The 16,949-nt window shown below is 35.3% G+C and overlaps 1 protein-coding gene across 1 annotated transcript; it reads right to left on the reverse strand.

Annotated features, from left to right (window-relative positions):
- Positions 1-1,490: 1,490 nt before the first annotated feature.
- On the reverse strand, positions 1,491-16,602 carry LOC149415061 (iron-sulfur cluster transfer protein NUBPL-like). Its single transcript, XM_089643253.1, has 5 exons — positions 16,453-16,602; positions 11,852-12,008; positions 10,246-10,411; positions 6,357-6,541; positions 1,491-2,121 (listed from the first exon to the last, which is right to left on the reverse strand). Exons 1-5 carry the CDS (start codon positions 16,510-16,512, stop codon positions 1,751-1,753), a joined length of 939 nt encoding a protein of 312 aa, XP_089499379.1. The 5' UTR covers positions 16,513-16,602; the 3' UTR covers positions 1,491-1,750.
- Between the last annotated feature and the right edge of the window lie 347 nt (positions 16,603-16,949).

Consider the following 16,949-nt stretch of genomic DNA (forward strand, 5'->3'; position numbering starts at 1 on the left):
AAATGAAACAAAAAATTTCCTTACATGCTCAAAAAATCTATGTCCACACCTTATAATATTAATGATATTTGGCGAAGTAGTGAGATTACAATTAATATGTATACAAAATACATATTTCAATAAATATTTTTCCTTATTATGGCCACTATCGGAAGCTGCAATTCATCTATCTGCTTGTTCATTGTGTTAATTATAGTCTATTGACGCACAATTCGTAGTATAAATAATGTTACAGACATTACACTTATGGGGTGCAGAAACGCAATTAGCTTATTAGCATACTTGAAGTCAATGATATTCTAATTAACCTCTGGTATGCCGGAGTTGCTTATCGGCTACGCAAGATTTGTACCCGTCGTGCGCCAGAGTTGCCATATGGCAACGTCATCCAGATAAACACGATATTGTCTCACAAAATGTGCCAAGTAAAAAAAACACACCCACGTTCCTAAATAAATTCTTGATTCAAACGTTCATTCATGTATGACAAAGATAGACGTTCAAATAATTTGTGCGTACGAATGAAATAGATATAAAATTTGCATCGAATACAATAACCCCCAGAGTTGAATCGTAGAACGATTTTTTTATTTATTTCCTTGTCCATATCGGCTTAGCTACACATCAGAAAACAAGCTGTGGAACCAACTGCATTGAAGGAATAAGTTAAAACAACGGCCAAAAAATTTTACACACTATTCGATTCAATACAATCATAAGTTATACTGTCATTTACTCCAGTACAACTGCAACACTTAAAAATTATTTGTTCATTCATAGATATAAAATATAATGTAGCTTAGAAGTTAGAAATTTCTATCGTAAAATTGATCTAAACAAAACTGTAAACATATACAAACGAGGGGAGATATGGCATGGAAGCCTGTCGACTGTCACAGAGCCAAACAAACAGGCTGCACCGACAGTCAAAGCAGCTATACTATGAAAGTTGTGCTTTTGGCATGCAGATAGAAACAAAGGAGAAGCCCCGCTATGCGTATGTGAGATTTGCAGTGGTATTGGTGAACATATACCTACATAAGAAGTGTTAATGCTAAACTCTTAGGACGGGTTGTTTCGGAGAATGTGAACAATTCATCAAATTTCAACGTTCATTTTCGGGTTCTGTGAAAGTCCTATTCAAGTTCTGTTATTATATCATTATAGGCTAGTTGCTTGACAAAACTGAAATAAAAACAGAACTTGAAAAAATCTTTCGCAGAACTTGAAAATGAATGTTGAAATTTGATGAATTGTTCAAATTCTCCGAAACAACCCGTCCTTAGTGTGCCAGGTAAAATGCCTGGCAGCCTGCGATACTAGGCAAAGACACAATTTTCGTAATAATTTACAAAATTTTCAAAATTATGTTTTGAAGCTATATGAGGCTTTCCTGTAAATAAATACAGTATTATGACTTTTGAAACTGAAAAATTACGACATTTGCAACGAGCTTCTTCACAGATAAAAATCAATGTTTGCAAGTGACGAAACGACAAACTAGGATAATATTATGATACATTATTTCCTTGTCAAGCAAATAAATTTATATTAGTATGCTGGGAGCACATTTTAAGGTTCAAAATACCATTAAATCGAGGTAATCGCGGTGAATTCAGAGCAAATACAGATTCGGCACTCCAAGGGTTAAGGAGTTTTGTTTTCGATCCTTGAAAAACCTTATAACAGAGTTCCACTGTACCAGAGGTTCATGGGCTATCTCCCTTGTTTCTATTACTACAAATGAGCGTTACAAACTCTTGGATTGGCTTTGGCTTTCATCTTGTTTCAGATACTCGTAGACCTTTTTGGCTAGACTCTTGTATTTCAACGAGTAATTGCTGTCAGGATCGGATAGGACGATGGGTTTACCCGTGGCGGTGGACTCGGAGACCCGGTGATGCAGCTCGAAGCTCTCCAGGACGGGGATGTGCAGCTGTTGCGCTAGGCCGTCGGTGTTCTCGCCGAATATGTGGTTGACGGAGCCGCAGTTGGCGCACGTGGAGTGAGCCATGTTCTCCACGATGCCCAGTATCGGTATGTGGAGTTTCTCCAGCATGGTGGCGCCTCGGCGTGACACTTGGATGGCTGCGAGTTGAGGAGTTGTGACAATGATTGCCCCTGGAAAATAATATACTCATGAGACTTTAGGAAAAAAAAACAATGCAGAGGCTACACAGACTAGGTTATAATTATAGTTCAATCGATGTTTACCGCCACCACTCGGTGATAAAACTAAAAAAAACAATAAATTAGAATATTTGTAACTGATCCACAAAATGTCTTTTTGCTTACGTGTGCACTTTATCTCTAAATAGTATAAAATAATGTCGCTATCCGCGTCTGTCTGTTTGTGCGCTTAGTTCTTCTAAACAACCCAATAGATTTTAATAGGGTTTTCACTATCATTTAGAGCAGACGTTGCCAAAGTGGTCTATATGAACCCTCAGGGGTCGATATCGGCTTGCTGGCGGTCTATGTCAGAGAGAAAAAAATTTGGGGGTCCACGAGATTCAAATGGGGGTACATACGAGCAGATCCCCATTTACCTCAAGTCAATATTTAGGAGTTCCGTAAAAGACACAATACACCTAAGGGGCCGTTCAAGTATTATGTAAGCACTATAGGGGGGCAGGGGGGTCTTTGCTTTGCTTATTTTTGATGACATGGGGGGGTGGGGGGGTCGAGATAGTGATTACGTCAGCACTGCTCAGCAGTAGTTAATTTTTTTTACACATTGGCAACCCACACATTGTCTATGTTTGAAAACCGAATACATATTCGGGGATTCCCACTGTGTCAATAAAGTTTGTTTAAATGAATATTATGTGCATTAAAGTCCTCTATCCTAAGTCAATTTTATAAGTGTTGTGCTTATGAATCAATAAAAAAACAGAATACATTAACAGAAAAATGCATATAGGTACCAATTTTTACGTAAGCTTGGGAGGGGGGGGGGGTAAGAGCATTGCTTACTTTTGCTGACAAGGGGGAAGAGGGGGTAAATAATTGTAATAAATCTGCTTACGTAATACTTGAACGGCCCCTAACACAGTTTACGTAATACTAATAATAGACTGAGAAATTACTTATTTGATATTTGTACGTTTATATATCGTAAAGTTGTTTATTGAGGTATATAAATAGAGTCTACTTTCCTTTTCTCGTCAGAATTAGTATATTGAACCAAAACATTGCACATTGGAAGCCGCGAATTTTCCTAGTTCCCCAACTTGTTTTTGAAAAACATCCAGGGTAATAATGACGTTCAACATTTAGATGTACTTCACACAGACTTCAAAACTAAGTTTGAGGACATTTTGACTGTGGAAATGGAATGTTGAAGAATCGGATATCATGTGACAAGAAGAACTGATCGGAATAAGCACTAACAAAGAACTTAAGAGGCAGTTCTGTAGGGCCAGCTCCAGAAAGAAATTCCCGTTGCTTATCCTGCTCCATTTTTATTTGGTGTAATACCTCACAAGGGTGCCCCTGTCAGCACAATGCAAAAACAGAGGAACTATTTAGCCACCCGGTTGTAAGGCAGGCAAGGAAAGGGAATCTTTTACGAAAAAAATAAATGATTATCACATGGGACGTTAACAGTTTTAGGAAAATTCAATATTCATTTAAATAAAATTCAGTAAAAAAATATATTTGGCAAGTGGTCTACGGGGCAAAAAAGTTTGGGAACCTCTTATTTAGGTATTTTATCCGGAAGGTTTATATATATAATAAATATATATTATATATATTTATAGTAAGCAAAGTCGACATTTTGTAATCATGTCGTAAAAATATACTTTCGGGCGCTTACATTGCTAACGCTGGCTAAACCTTATGAGATGCATCAAAATAATGTATGTACTATGGAATTGTATATATTAAAAAGGCCTACAGAAAATTTCGCCACGATACATACATGTCTATCTCCGGATAACTCACACCAACGCCGGGTGCACGTCAGCTAGTCTTTATATAAAAACATATCCTCCTACTATAAATTCAAACATACGAAAAAAAATATTTTTGAATCGACCCATAATACAAGATATTCCAACAAATCGAATTATACTATTCCCCCAATAAAAACCTCAATGGCACAAAGACAAATTAACTTTCTTGCTCCAAAAATATTCAATAATTTAACGTTAGAAATAAAATCAATAGCCAAATACGACAGTTTCAGGAAAGCGCTCGGGGATTTTTTGATGTGTGATTGTTATAGTGTTAGTAGCCTATTCCAAGTACTCAGATAGAGGTGTATATATTGTTTATATGCGTCATATGGGTGTATGTATACATGTGCTGTTATATGTATATAGGTATGTCTGCTGCTATATACACATGTGTGCTTGCATGCACACATATTAAAAATTATATATATATAATTATGTACATTTTTACAATCTAATGCTAATTTCTTCTTTCTCCTTTCTAATTTCTATCTTCTACTTTTTATTACAATTTTTCCAAAATTTTAGCTTCATCTATAGTTACTAATTTCATATGTTTACACTAGATTTCATATTTCATACAAATTAATTACACTCAATTGGTCACCATGAAACAGGCAGCCGCCTAGTATGGTGATTCATTATATCTACTTTATGTAAATTTCATAATAATGTAACATGTATTAAATAAATAAAAATAAAAAAAATAAAATTATTTATGTAAAGATCCATAAAACACACAAACGCGCGTAATATTTAATATAAGAAATACATGAAAGATGTTTTTATGTAGCTTATATTATTATTTAGGAGTATCGGTTAGGAGCAATTACATTTATTTTTTTCATTTACTTCTTATTGCAAATTACTTGTAAATTAACCAACCTGTTCTACTATTTTTATGCCATCTGCACTTCTAAAACTGGTTTATTCTTTTTTCTTATATTATGTACATTTAAATATTCTAAATGGATATTTATATGTACCCTGTGTTATTATTATTATTTTTTTTAATGATAAACATAGTAGATATAATATGTCCCGCTTTCCTACAAAAATAAAGTTGGTTGTTTACAGGTGAAAAGAATATAATAAGCAGTAATTGTTGATTGAGGTACTAGTACAAATTGAATTATTTGGCGGGTTGGAAATAAGCCGACATAGCTCAGTGGTTCTGACCGGACATCAGGGAATTTAATTTAATAAATAAATATAACAAATGTCAACCGTGTACATAATATGTAGGGCGAGCGTTTGGCGTGTTTCTCGACTATGCGTCGATGCCAAAGGGATCAATGACGCTAGTTCCTCGCAGCATCTACCATTGAAATACCAGTACAAAAAGAACAGAATTCCCACGTGACGCCTGTACTCTAAATATTGCAATCCATATTTAGAGATTTGTTTTCAATCTACATTTCGCCATTAATATTTCAAAGACCCAATCCTGTCTGATTACGTCTAAAAGGGATCCAAATGATAATCTAGTCTCCTTCAACGGAAGCAATCTTCCGAACAGGCCTTCCATTGATATGCTTGGTATAACTATAAGTGACCAGCTCAGGTACGGGGGCTCCATCGAAGCCAGAGTAAAGTTGGCCTCTCAGAAGCTGGGCGTACTGTACAGGGCCCGCAGATACTTTAATAGTACACAACTGCTCACCCTGTACAAATCGCAAGTGCGCCCTACTGTCGAATTTGGCAGCCATCTCTGGTCCGGAGCCCCTAAATACCTGAAAAAACCCTTGACTCTGTGCAAAAACGGGCGGTCCGTTTGATAGATTCCCCAATCTTAACAAACGGATTGCAATCTTTAGAGCACAGGCGTCAGGTAGGTATGCTGTCCTTGTTCTATCTGTATTACAATGGAAGATGCTCTGAGGAACTAGCGCCATTGATCCCTTCGGCACCGGTGCGTAGTCGGGATACACGCCAAACGCGCGCTCAACATTTGTACACGGTTGACATTTGTCACATGAGAACGGGTCGCTTCTACGATTCGTTCTTAAGTTCAACAGCTCGGCTGTGGAACGAACTGCCGGCCTCTGTGTTTCCTCCCTCCTACAACATGGGACTCTTCAAGACCCATGTTCACTCCTTCCTCTCCACAAAAAGACCCTCCACACAGCATCCCCAAAGATGACATAGGCCCTGAGGGAAATCATTTTCTTCAGGGCCTCCTGTGTGGAGTTAATATAAAAACAAAAAAAATATATCCTATCCGATAGTCATGTGACACTTGATCAGCCCAAGGTATCGGTGGTCGTCCTCATTATAGGCAGACAGTTGATAACCTAATTTTATCTTTCTCTCTTTTCTTAATGATATCCTGTATATACATTAAATAGAAACGGCGGGCTAATTAAATTAAGATAAAACAGCGTATGAAGTTCTCACCGCTTATAGGCAGGTTCTGCGCCAGAGACAGGTGCGTATCTCCCGTTCCCGGGGGCGTGTCCACCACCAGACAGTCCAGGGGGCCCCAGGCCACCTGCCGCGTCAGCCTCTCCAGCGCCTGCATCACCATCAGCCCCCGCCAGACCACGGCCCCCTCGCCTGACACCAGCAGGCCCATGGACATGCTGCGACCAACACAAACACACATATCAACAACTGGTTATTATACAGGTTCTCCGCCAGAGACATGTGCGCTCTTAAAGCTCCTAGCCAGTAGTCATCTCTGGCTAACCCGCCACTCCAAAAATAAGTGACAACCGGGGATTTTAGTGCATTCATTAAAACAGATATTTCGAGAAAATAATCAAACATCGCTTTACTTTGGTTTAAAGTTAACCTTACAGTACTTTCATCATATTTGTTCAGTTTGCAATATTTTCTGTGTATTTCAAATGCGCTATTTACATCTTATTTTTTAATTTTCCGTTAAAACAAATACTGTTTTAGAAACTACATAAAATTATCTTTCCGGTGTGAAAAATTTAACATAAACATTACTATTTCTAAATAATAATATATTAATATCAAACGTGAAAATCGTTGTCAAAAATGCTATCCACATCTTTACTTAATTTTTTACTCCGATCATAGAAAAATTGAAAGAACTCGATATTTCCAAAACCCATTAGTTTTGTTTGAGGAATTTGTAATAAAATTGTACCTTCACTTTTATCTCGTTCACATAAAAAAAGTATAAATAATTTTTATTAAAACGATTGTTACGATAGCGGCGCAAAATATGAATTATTAATTTTGGCTATTTTTAGGATTTTATTAATGGTTTGCAGTATAAGAATTTTTATTTCTCTTTCTAACGTAAAAAAAATTATGTGTATTCGCATGACAAAAAAAAAAAAAACTACATTTATTTTGCGACAAAACTCCACAACATTCTAGTGGAAAAGTTTAATGATTACAAATCAAGAATAAAAATCTGGTTGAAAGAGATCAATCAAAAAACATCAATTAAATCAACAAATAAAATAGAAATGAATAACTTTAGTCAGCTTCAGCCCAAGGTCCCCCTAGTGAGGAGGACTAAGAAATACAATTTACTATACATATATGTATTCACTATCATATTTTGTATGGTACTTTTATTCGTATTAGTTAATGTTCAGAGTACCAAATCGTAACACGATCGTAACAGTCCAAATGCTACAGACTTTCTGAGTTGTTCGTTGTTAATTCATCTAAAACCAACTATTTTATTAATTCCCAGTCCAAAGGCTACAGACTTTCTGAGTTGTTCGTTGTTCATTCATCTAAAACCCACTATTTTATTAATTCCCAGTCCAAATGCTACAGACTTTCTGAGTTGTTCGTTGTTAATTCATCTAAAACCAACTATTTTATTAATTCCCAGTCCAAATGCTACAGACTTTCTGAGTTGTTCGTTGTTAATTCATCTAAAACCAACTATTTTATTAATTCCCAGTCCAAATGCTACAGACTTTCTGAGTTGTTCGTTGTTAATTCATCTAAAACCAACTATTTTATTAATTCCCAGTCCAAAGGCTACAGACTTCATGAGTTGTTCGTTGTTCATTCATCTAAAACCAACTATTTTATTAATTCCCAGTCCAAATGCTACAGACTTTCTGAGTTGTTCGTTGTTAATTCATCTAAAACCAACTATTTTATTAATTCCCAGTCCAAATGCTACAGACTTTCTGAGTTGTTCGTTGTTAATTCATCTAAAACCAACTATTTTATTAATTCCCAGTCCAAAGACTACAGACTTCATGAGTTGTTCGTTGTTCATTCATCTAAAACCCACTATTTTATTAATTCCCAGTCCAAAGGCTACAGACTTCATGAGTTGTTCGTTGTTCATTCATCTAAAACCCACTATTTTATTAATTCCCAGTCCAAATGCTACAGACTTTCTGAGTTGTTCGTTGTTCATTCATCTAAAACCCACTATTTTATTAATTCCCAGTCCAAATGCTACAGACTTTCTGAGTTGTTCGTTGTTAATTCATCTAAAACCAACTATTTTATTAATTCCCAGTCCAAATGCTACAGACTTTCTGAGTTGTTCGTTGTTAATTCATCTAAAACCAACTATTTTATTAATTCCCAGTCCAAAGGCTACAGACTTCATGAGTTGTTCGTTGTTCATTCATCTAAAACCAACTATTTTATTAATTCCCAGTCCAAATGCTACAGACTTTCTGAGTTGTTCGTTGTTAATTCATCTAAAACCAACTATTTTATTAATTCCCAGTCCAAATGCTACAGACTTTCTGAGTTGTTCGTTGTTAATTCATCTAAAACCAACTATTTTATTAATTCCCAGTCCAAAGACTACAGACTTCATGAGTTGTTCGTTGTTCATTCATCTAAAACCCACTATTTTATTAATTCCCAGTCCAAAGGCTACAGACTTCATGAGTTGTTCGTTGTTCATTCATCTAAAACCCACTATTTTATTAATTCCCAGTCCAAATGCTACAGACTTTCTGAGTTGTTCGTTGTTCATTCATCTAAAACCCACTATTTTATTAATTCCCAGTCCAAATGCTACAGACTTTCTGAGTTGTTCGTTGTTAATTCATCTAAAACCAACTATTTTATTAATTCCCAGTCCAAATGCTACAGACTTTCTGAGTTGTTCGTTGTTAATTCATCTAAAACCAACTATTTTATTAATTCCCAGTCCAAAGGCTACAGACTTCATGAGTTGTTCGTTGTTCATTCATCTAAAACCCACTATTTTATTAATTCCCAGTCCAAAGGCTACAGACTTCATGAGTTGTTCGTTGTTCATTCATCTAAAACCCACTATTTTATTAATTCCCAGTCCAAAGGCTACAGACCTCATGAGTTGTTCGTTGTTCATTCATCTAAAACCCACTATTTTATTAATTCCCAGTCCAAATGCTACAGACTTTCTGAGTTGTTCGTTGTTCATTCATCTAAAACCCACTATTTTATTAATTCCCAGTCCAAATGCTACAGACTTTCTGAGTTGTTCGTTGTTAATTCATCTAAAACCAACTATTTTATTAATTCCCAGTCCAAATGCTACAGACTTTCTGAGTTGTTCGTTGTTAATTCATCTAAAACCAACTATTTTATTAATTCCCACTTCAAAGGCTACCTGAGTTGTCCTTTGTTCATTCATCTAAAACCAATTATTTTATTGATTTCCCAGTCCAAAGGTTACATAGGCTTGTAAATAAATTCGGTTTCGTTTATATTTTAATTTATTCTATATTCTATCTATTAAAAATAACGGCGGATCTTAATAGTTGTAGAATAATCAAGCGGCAGATTCCTGAAAGAGTACTGTACATATATATTTATTTTTCGGAATGACTTTATTGAGTAAAACCTCAAATTGTAATATTTAAATATTGAAGACAATATTAGTGATTTCTAAACGAAAATCTGAAACAGAAAAATCAGAAAAGGAAACGGTCACATCTGGGACTCGAACATTCATTCTAGACTTGCAGAAAAGTCAACAGATGTCGCACATTAAAAATAAAAAATTAGATAGGTTTATCTAAAAAGACGCTGTCTGGATTGCATTTAGTTCGGGTTGAATCTTGCGATCATACATAAAGATAGTTGCCAATAAAAATGTGCGGTGAAAAAATGAAGACAATGTTGGTAGTTCTTATTCGAAGTATGATACAGTTAAAAATGACCGAGGGGAATAGGGTCCCATTAGCTCAGTTGGTAGAGCACTGTCACGGAAAGACAAGGGTCCTGGGTTCGAGTCCCAGATGTGACCGTTTCCTTTTCTGATTTTTCTGTTTCAGATTTTCGTTTAGAAATCACTAATATTGTTTTCAATATTTATATATATATACTTTACCATTTGACTCCGTAGTTCAGCAGTGGCTCCATGAGATGGTCGTTGTTGAGCATGGGCTCTCCGCTAATGTGCATCATCAGGGGCACGGAGGGGCCAAACACATCAGCGTCCAGGAGCCCTATCTCCTTGGACGGATCCACCACCTTCATGGCGCAGGCCAAGTTTACTGCAAGCAAAAACAACTTAGTCAAATACAAGATGAGAACACTGCATTTTAAAAATACAAATGGAAGCACAGTTCGTCAATAAAGTGTTGTGACAAAAATGGAAGATGATGCAATCGTTTAAACGGTTTTTAAAGACGGAGAATTTTTTCTTTTACTTTAGCTTCCAGACAGTAGGGATGCTGTGATGAGGTTCTTGAGGAAAGGAAAGAGAGTTCTGGTAAGAAAAAAGGTATAAGGGGTAGATAGAAATCCTGGGTTCAGTGTGTCTAGGAGTGACAGATGTATGAATTTATCCCTCCAACTGCGGTGCAAGGTGGTGGATCGAAACTTTTTTTTTTTATATTAACTCCACACAGGAGGCCCTGAAGAAAATAATTTCCCTCAGGGCCTATGTCATCTTTGGGGATGCTGTGTGGAGGGTCTTTTTGTGGAGAGGAAGGAGTGAACATGGGTCTTGAAGAGTCCCATGTTGTAGGAGGGAGGAAACACAGAGGCCGGCAGTTCGTTCCACAGCCGAGCTGTTGAACTTAAGAACGAATCGTAGAAGCGACCCGTTCTCATGTGACAAATGTCAACCGTGTACAAATGTTGAGCGCGCGTTTGGCGTGTATCCCGACTACGCACCGGTGCCGAAGGGATCAATGACGCTAGTTCCTCAGAGCATCTTCCATTGTAATACCGATAGAACAAGGACAGCATACCTACCTGACGCCTGTGCTCTAAAGATTGCAGTCCGTTTGTTAAGATTGGGGAATCTATCAAACGGACCGCCCATTTTTGCACAGAGTCAAGGGTTTTTTTCAGGTATTTAGGGGCTCCGGACCAGAGATGGCTGCCGAATTCGACAGTAGGGCGCACTTGCGATTTGTACAGGGTCAGCAGTTGTGTACTATTAAAGTATCTGCGGGCCCTGTACAGTACGCCCAGCTTCTGAGAGGCCAACTTTACTCTGGCTTCGATGGAGCCCCCGTATCTGAGCTGGTCACTTATAGTTACACCAAGCATATCAATGGAAGGCCTGTTCGGAAGATTGCTTCCGTTGAAGGAGACTAGATTATCATTTGGATCCCTTTTAGACGTAATCAGACAGGATTACTATAGCAGAGGTGTTGGTTATTCAATAATTGGTTGTCGGGGCGGCAGTACCCATGCCCGCATCCCAAATTGAATACATATTATGATGCCTGCATCATTTTGCATACTTAGTTTCTGCTTTTGACACGTAAGGTGGTCTGTGAGGCACGCGCGGCGCAGCGTATTGTGGTTGGTACTTTGCACATATTTTAAAACTGAAGATAGTGTTCTTGCAATAATTTTATAAATTATGTTTTCATATTTTTTGCAAGTTGCAGTAGTGTTTGTTTATGTGAGTATAAGGATGGCACAGTTCTTGCTAATAGAGCATAGAATTATAGGTATCAAAAAGTGCTTTAGTTTACCTGCCGTGGTGGTCTTGCCCACACCGCCCTTCCCTGAGGCCACCAGCAGGATGTGCTTGACTCCGGGGATGGGCTGCTTCTTGGGCAGACCCTTGGCCATCAGCTCCGCGCGCCGCTTCTCCAGGAGCTGATTCCTGTTAGCCGCCGCATTTGAACACTGAAATTCATTTTTAAAATAAAGATAACTGGATACTCCAAAATATAAAAACTACAAGCCGCCTCAAAACAGGAAGTCCTAGTGGGGAGGACTGTGACATTATTCTTACACAGCGAAACTCGCTTAAACCTAATGCTACGTATACATCCGCGAGCCGAACTGAACCTCAACTTATGGGAAAGAAACTAAGCAACCGCAAATACGTAATTCGTATTACGGTTCGCGTTTCGGTTCGCAAGTGTATAAGTACCCTTAGAAGACGGGTAATACTTTGTTAACATCTCAAAGCCAAATATAATTTTGAAAAATAAATTTCAAATGTTTTTTTTTTTTTTTGCTTTATATATTTTCATTTCTTTACACATAGTATATAATAACATAATATATAATACCAAATAGTATACACAAGAAATGAAAACCCACTAAGGCACTGCCTGAGTGTGGGTAATATAAAACAATTCCTATATTTCAAGTACCTAAAGTATAATATACATTAGTAGAAAAAGTTTTTTTTTTTGTTTATAGTTATTATAAAAAGTAAAGAGAAAACATTATGTACAATAGTTTATAAAGTTTCAGCAAGTGAGTTGTAGAAAGGATCAATAAATTTATAGTAAAAGCGTTTCAATATCTGCGTCATTCAGCCATAATTTTACATCTTTAATATATTCTATCTTTTTATTTATCATTTGAGTTTGTAGTGGTAGAAGGTTAAATGTACGAGGACCAATGAAACTGGTATGTGTCTGCATTAATTTAGTATTGGTTTGGGGGGTGTAAAATATATTATTTGATCTTTTGCTCATTCTGTGTTCATTTATTTTGAAATTATTTTTGTTTTTAAATAAATATATCATAGTTTTTAATATAAATAATTTACGAATGTTAAATAATTTAGATTCCTTGTATAATAGGTCGGTCGAGAATGTTTTATTTTTGTTATATATGACTTTAATTATGTGTTTTTGAATTATTTGTAGAAGCTTAATAAATGTATCAGGTGCACCACCCCATCCTATTATGCCATAAGTGATTGCAGATTGCACCAGGGAGAAGTAAATCATTTTCAATTTTTTAGCGTTTAAAATTTCCTTGAGTCTATAAAATATGTAGGTAAGATATCTTAGTTTAGAAGTGGTTTAATTGATAGGCATGTTAACGTTTTACTTAGGAATTTTCATGGATAGTATTGAAATGCGTTCACAACTTTTAAAACCTAGCTCTATACACTGCACATTACAGTGTACCTGAAGGTAGTCAAGATTTCACAGAACTGCTATTGTAGTTGGTCGAATCCTAAGGGTTAAAAAGTTTCCATTTAAGAAGTTTCATGCTTAAAAAGTTTTGTTGTTCGGTCCTTTGAAATTCCATACAAAAAAAACTGAAAAAACACAATTTTTTTCCCGTGAAAATAGTTTTAGCTGAAAATGCTTCCCGCCTAAGAAGTTTTAAAAGTTCGCCAGAGAATCCATCACGAACGAAAACTAGTTACGATATATACTAGAAAATGTCCCCTTTTCCCAAAGTCAAAAAAATTTATCACTTCGTTACTACTGTCTGCATCCCTTTTAAGACCAAAGATGGTTTGAAAGGGAGATATGTAAATACCAATTTTAGAGGGAGCGCACTAATATTAAAAAAACGATAATAATTAAGCGAAATGGTGAAAATATTTCATAAAACAAGACTTGTTTGAAATAGAGCAAAATACTCTCGACAAATGCTTTAGTTGCATTTAAAGATACAATGTGAATTTTTTCATGACTATAACATATTAAATAACAGAACAAAACGTGTTTTTAATAATTTTCAGAGCTTAATTTAGATTTTATTCTATCGAGGGAATTTCATATAATTAACATTTCGGCAAAACAAATGTATAGATATTATCTTCAAAAATAACATTTTTTTTTATATTGATGTTGTTGTAGCCAGAAACTATAAAATATATTATTTAATTGATTTTACCTATGAAATTTAAAAATATATAATACTAATAAGCATGTGTGGAATACTAGAAAAAAACTTTAAAAATCTTGCCAAATTTGGAACTCATTTAAGAAGTTTTATTTCTGGTCCGGTTGTAATCTACGTGTTCATTTATGGCATTAATTTAATTATTTTATTAAAACACGCTTCTAACAAGTTATGCTTTACAATATTAAGACAATTTTTTTATTTGTGCCCGTACATACGCAATATGAATAAATAGTTTTATCCATATAAAAACTCAATTCTTTCAAGAGAGGCATACAAATACAATATAGTATTGGTGATTCAATCCAATATTGTATTTATATACCTCTCTTGAAAGAATTGAGTTTTACACGGACAAAATGATTTATTCGTATTCATATTGCGTATGTACGGACGTAAATAGATAATTTGTCTTAATATTGTAAAGCATAACTTGTTAGAAGCGTATTAAATAATTGAATTAACGCATCTATGAACAGGCATACAATAACAAACGTCGAGCGTCTACGCACGAGTCGCAAAACAGCTGTTTTCGATGCAAATTTTAGATGATTTCAATTTTATTTATCACATAATAAAATTAGGTTTTTAAATCTATATAAATAAAAACGTAAATTTTTGTTTGTTCAAAATCTTAAATCTCCGAAAGATCTTCACCCATTGCTTTGAAATTTTTATACAATTTGAATATGCGTGTATTTTTTTTTTGTATACTTATCACAGACATAGGAATTAATAGACGAGAAGATAATGGCGAGGGGTAAAATCAACTGTTGAAGAACGAAGGGGGTTAAGCTGACTGTGATTCGTCAATAAATCAATCTGACAGTAAATAGGCATCTCGCATTATAATATCACCATTTACTTCTTAAAAGTAAAATCTGCTTTTGAATGAATAGACATTTTTACATGGGAGCGCAAATTACTCGCCACGTTATGAACTAATTTGCGAAGTCCAAATTCGGCAAAGTAAATTTCTTCTGTTTGCAGAGTCGTAGTTAGTTTCAGAGTATTTAGTTAAGACACTTTTACAAATGTTTCATAATTTACTTACCCCAGTAAACAACGATGAGCACACTTGAGAATCGCTACATTGTGATGTGATAGTATATGTTTCTAAAACTGATCCATATAATACGGTGTGAATAAGCTTAAAATAAAGTAAAATAATGCTTACTTATGGAATGTAATACGACAATTGGGTTTATTCTCTTTTTCACATCTATTTTTACAAGTTTTCATAGTACAAGTCAACATTTTGCCGTGTTATTTCGTAAAATGAACCGATGATGCCTCGACCATAGTTCGCACAAGAATGATGACGTCACGTTTTCAAATTTCACTTGAGGCCATACGCGAGCACAGCCGGCTCCAATGGAACCGGTATGGGGAGTGGGGATAATACGCTTTTCATCACTTAGGGCAGGTCTACTAATATTCATATATCTATGATACTTATATTATATAGATGTCACCTGTGACTGGTAAAAACTTTTTTTTGTTTTTTTTTTTTAAACAGCGCCATCTGTTGGACGTAAAAGCAACACATGCTATTTTTTTTCTATCTGCACAGACAGACTGGGCGGCATCAACGTGTGGAGGAGTACAGCTAGTAAATAATAAGTTTTTCTACATGTCGAAGAATGAAAATGTGTTACAATGTATAAAACAATTGCGTAAAAAAAAATTTATAGAACCTGTAAAAATGACACATGCACATTTATTATATGGGTTTCTGCTGAGCTCAAAACATTAAGGAATGATAATTTAAAGAAAAACCAATCCACACATGGGATGGACTAATGACTAGAAAGAAAAAAACTAGGTAAGAGTTGCAAAGAATTGGCGAAACTGGGGTAAATATTTCCCTAACTACCGCACTTTTAATAGGCACATAATATGGAAATTACACTTCTTTTCAACTCAATTACTACAAAAAACAACGATCTGTGTCGGAAGAGATGGTAAAGAAGCATTAATGTTCCATTTTTATTTAATCAAAGTTCAAAATTTCACTTGAAACGATCTTGTGCCGCCATTTTGGAATTTTTAGTATAGAATGATGTTTACAAAAGTTTCGTTTCAATCTAAATACGCAAAATTATTAATTAACCAAAATTGTGAACCTAATAACTCATATTATGCATGTAAATAGTTGTTTCTTGGGTAATAATTGTTGAAACGAAGTGTTATTTCAATAGTCTATGCCTAAAAGCGGCGGTAAGGTAAATAATGACTTTGAACATTTTTACCTATTATTCTTTAGTCTCCGGCAATGCAGTATAAAACCAGTTTTATTTATTAATTACATTTTAACATATTCCATTAGTATACATACAAGTATTGATAATAAACACAACTTTCAATGAGTTGTATTAATATTATACTTTAAAAATCTACGGAAATATACATTCGTAAACTTACTTAGGTAAGAATGTCTGATGCAACTTTAAAATTACATAAATACCTGTCTGATGAAGCTGGCCTTGCTTAAAGTCTTGAACAACTTGCGCGTAACACTCTCCATTGTCAATAATATGTTTAAAATATTAATGAAATACGAGCGCCTTCGTAAATGACTCGAACAGAAATAAAATAATAAACACAAACGAACCGCTCTACTGTCCAGCTGTCAGAAGTCAAAGTTGTAAATTAGAGATGGTCTGTATTCCTATATATACCGGTGACTATGCTGTCACTTAATCGACCGATGTTTCAAATGAGGAACCGGTTCCTTTTCCAACTTTCTGTGAAGATATATTAACAATAGCGCATGTTGTTTTTACGTCCAACAGATGGCATTGTTTTAAAAAAATATCATATTTTTACCAGTCAAAGGTAAAATCTGTTCTGTATAATATATTTTAAAACACACGCGTATTCAAATACACACATTTGATTGAAGAATTTGACTAAAAAGAAGCAAAGTAAACGTTGGGGGTTTAAGTAAATATGCACAAAATA

Source organism: Hesperophylax consimilis, chromosome 19 (assembly GCF_061612785.1).
Source record: "Hesperophylax consimilis isolate HC1 chromosome 19, BYU_Hcon_1.0, whole genome shotgun sequence".
In the NCBI taxonomy this organism is placed as follows: domain Eukaryota; kingdom Metazoa; phylum Arthropoda; class Insecta; order Trichoptera; family Limnephilidae; genus Hesperophylax; species Hesperophylax consimilis.

Coding starts and splice junctions, on each gene's coding strand:
- LOC149415061 (XM_089643253.1), bottom strand. CDS start 16,512: ATGGAGAGTGTTACGCGCAAGTTGTTCAAGACTTTAAGCAAGGCCAGC. Junction 10,412..11,851: donor GGGCAAGACCACCACGGCAG/GTAAACTAAAGC, acceptor TTTTGCTTGCAG/TAAACTTGGCCTGCGCCATG. Junction 2,122..6,356: donor GCAGAACCTGCCTATAAGCG/GTGAGAACTTCA, acceptor ATTATTTTCCAG/GGGCAATCATTGTCACAACT.